The sequence below is a fragment of the Rhipicephalus microplus genome, chromosome 10 (genome assembly GCF_043290135.1).
Source record: "Rhipicephalus microplus isolate Deutch F79 chromosome 10, USDA_Rmic, whole genome shotgun sequence".
In the NCBI taxonomy this organism is placed as follows: domain Eukaryota; kingdom Metazoa; phylum Arthropoda; class Arachnida; order Ixodida; family Ixodidae; genus Rhipicephalus; species Rhipicephalus microplus.
This window is the reverse complement of record NC_134709.1, coordinates 27655028-27656620: the sequence shown is the minus strand read 5'-3', so window position 1 is coordinate 27656620 and position 1593 is coordinate 27655028. Positions and strand designations below refer to the sequence as shown.

The window sequence follows — 1593 nt, the reverse complement described above, 5'->3', positions numbered from 1 at the left end:
TCACGTGGTCCGATCCAGCCAATCCGACGTCATGTCTGCATTTGCGTCAAACCATAGCCTTCTTTATTTAAAGGAGGCTATGGTCAAACAAAAACGTGCAGCAGACGACACACAAAAAAAAAAAAAAAGAACGCATGCGTCAATATTAGCACGTGACGCGCGCCGACCAATCCGCTGTCGCGCTAACGTCCCGGATGTTTCGAGAAATTTTGCACAGCAGACGACGCAGGGGTATAAAAAGCAGACGACGCAGCGCGGCGGGCTATACTTTTCGAAGCTCAACGGCGTCTCTGGCTACGAATACTGTTCGTCAGCTGCGTTTACTCCTTGTTAACGGCAGAAATGGCTCTGTTCCCGCTGCTCTACCGAGACTCCTGGGGCCCGTCAGAGCTGGCGCGTCGCTTATTCAACGACGACTTCGGCCAAATCCTGCTCGACGGTGAGTTGTTCGAACCGCCGTTCTTCCATCAGCGGTTCTACGTGGTACCTTCGAACCGCGGGAGTTCGGACGCGAGCCAGACGTCAACCCAACAGGGTTCGGCGGTCGCCTGCACTCCGGACAAGTTCGCCATCAACGTCGACACCCGGCACTTCGCTCCCGAAGAGATCACCGTCAAGACTCAGGACAACTGCGTCGTGATCCACGGCAAGCACGAAGAGAAGTCCGACGACCGCGGCTGCTACATCAAGCGCGAGTTCACCCGACGCTACGTGCTGCCCGAAGACGTCGACCCCGAGACGGTCAAGTGCCAGCTCAATCCGTCGGGCTACCTTTCCCTCGAAGCTCCACGCAAGAACGGACCCAAAAAAGTGGAGGACGCCAACAAGCCCATCCCGATCGAAGTCAGCCATGAATCGAGCGCGGGTGGGGACAAGAAGTCGGCGTAAAACAGAAGAAACTTCCTCGATTCGAGTCGTTTTCTTGGGTGCGTTTCCTTCCGTGCGTGTCACGAACGTTAATGCGGAGGTGGCGTCGTCCGTGAAAGAATCTGGCAGCTCGTTTTCACCAGTTTTCTCAGATTTTCGCCAAAGGAGGAACCGAACTTTATGTGCTGATCAAATTCGACGTGCAGGGGATACACGAGTGGTTGCATGGATCTTTAGCATCATGCTAGTGCATGCTTAACCATGAATATGACTTATATTTTTTAAGAATGAAAGAAGATGCGAGCATGCAGGCCGGTGTTCGCACTCAAAACAGCACGTGTGATATAACTAAAGTGTCTGTTGTCTTCCCAAGCTTGTTACTTGTTATGGTTCATGTAATACGTACTTGTGTTGTTCCTAATAAAGTTTATTCTCGAAGTTATGTGTTGCCTTCGAGTTGTGCATAAACTTTTCGGCACCGATGCTCGCGTTGAAAACGAGTGCGCGTGTGCCAAAATCGAACTGACAACGCCGTCAGAAATGAATAAAGTTACCCGGTGCTTAATTATAGGTGGGTGCGCGCGCATCTTAGTATTAATACTAAGAATTGTAATTGGCCGGCTCTTAGGAAAATCGGCACGTAAGCAAAAAAAGAAAAAAAAGAGAAATAGGAGGCGTAGGTTAGATCTTATATGGTGTCGATATAACAAAGAATAAGTACAAAAA

The 1593-nt window shown here is 50.2% G+C and overlaps 1 protein-coding gene across 1 annotated transcript; it reads left to right on the top strand.

Annotated features, from left to right (window-relative positions):
- Nucleotides 1-254: 254 nt before the first annotated feature.
- On the top strand, nt 255-1309 carry LOC119185152 (alpha-crystallin A chain). The gene has a single exon (XM_037434259.2). It carries the CDS (start codon nt 343-345, stop codon nt 886-888), a length of 546 nt encoding a protein of 181 aa, XP_037290156.2. The 5' UTR covers nt 255-342; the 3' UTR covers nt 889-1309.
- Nucleotides 1310-1593: the final 284 nt, after the last annotated feature.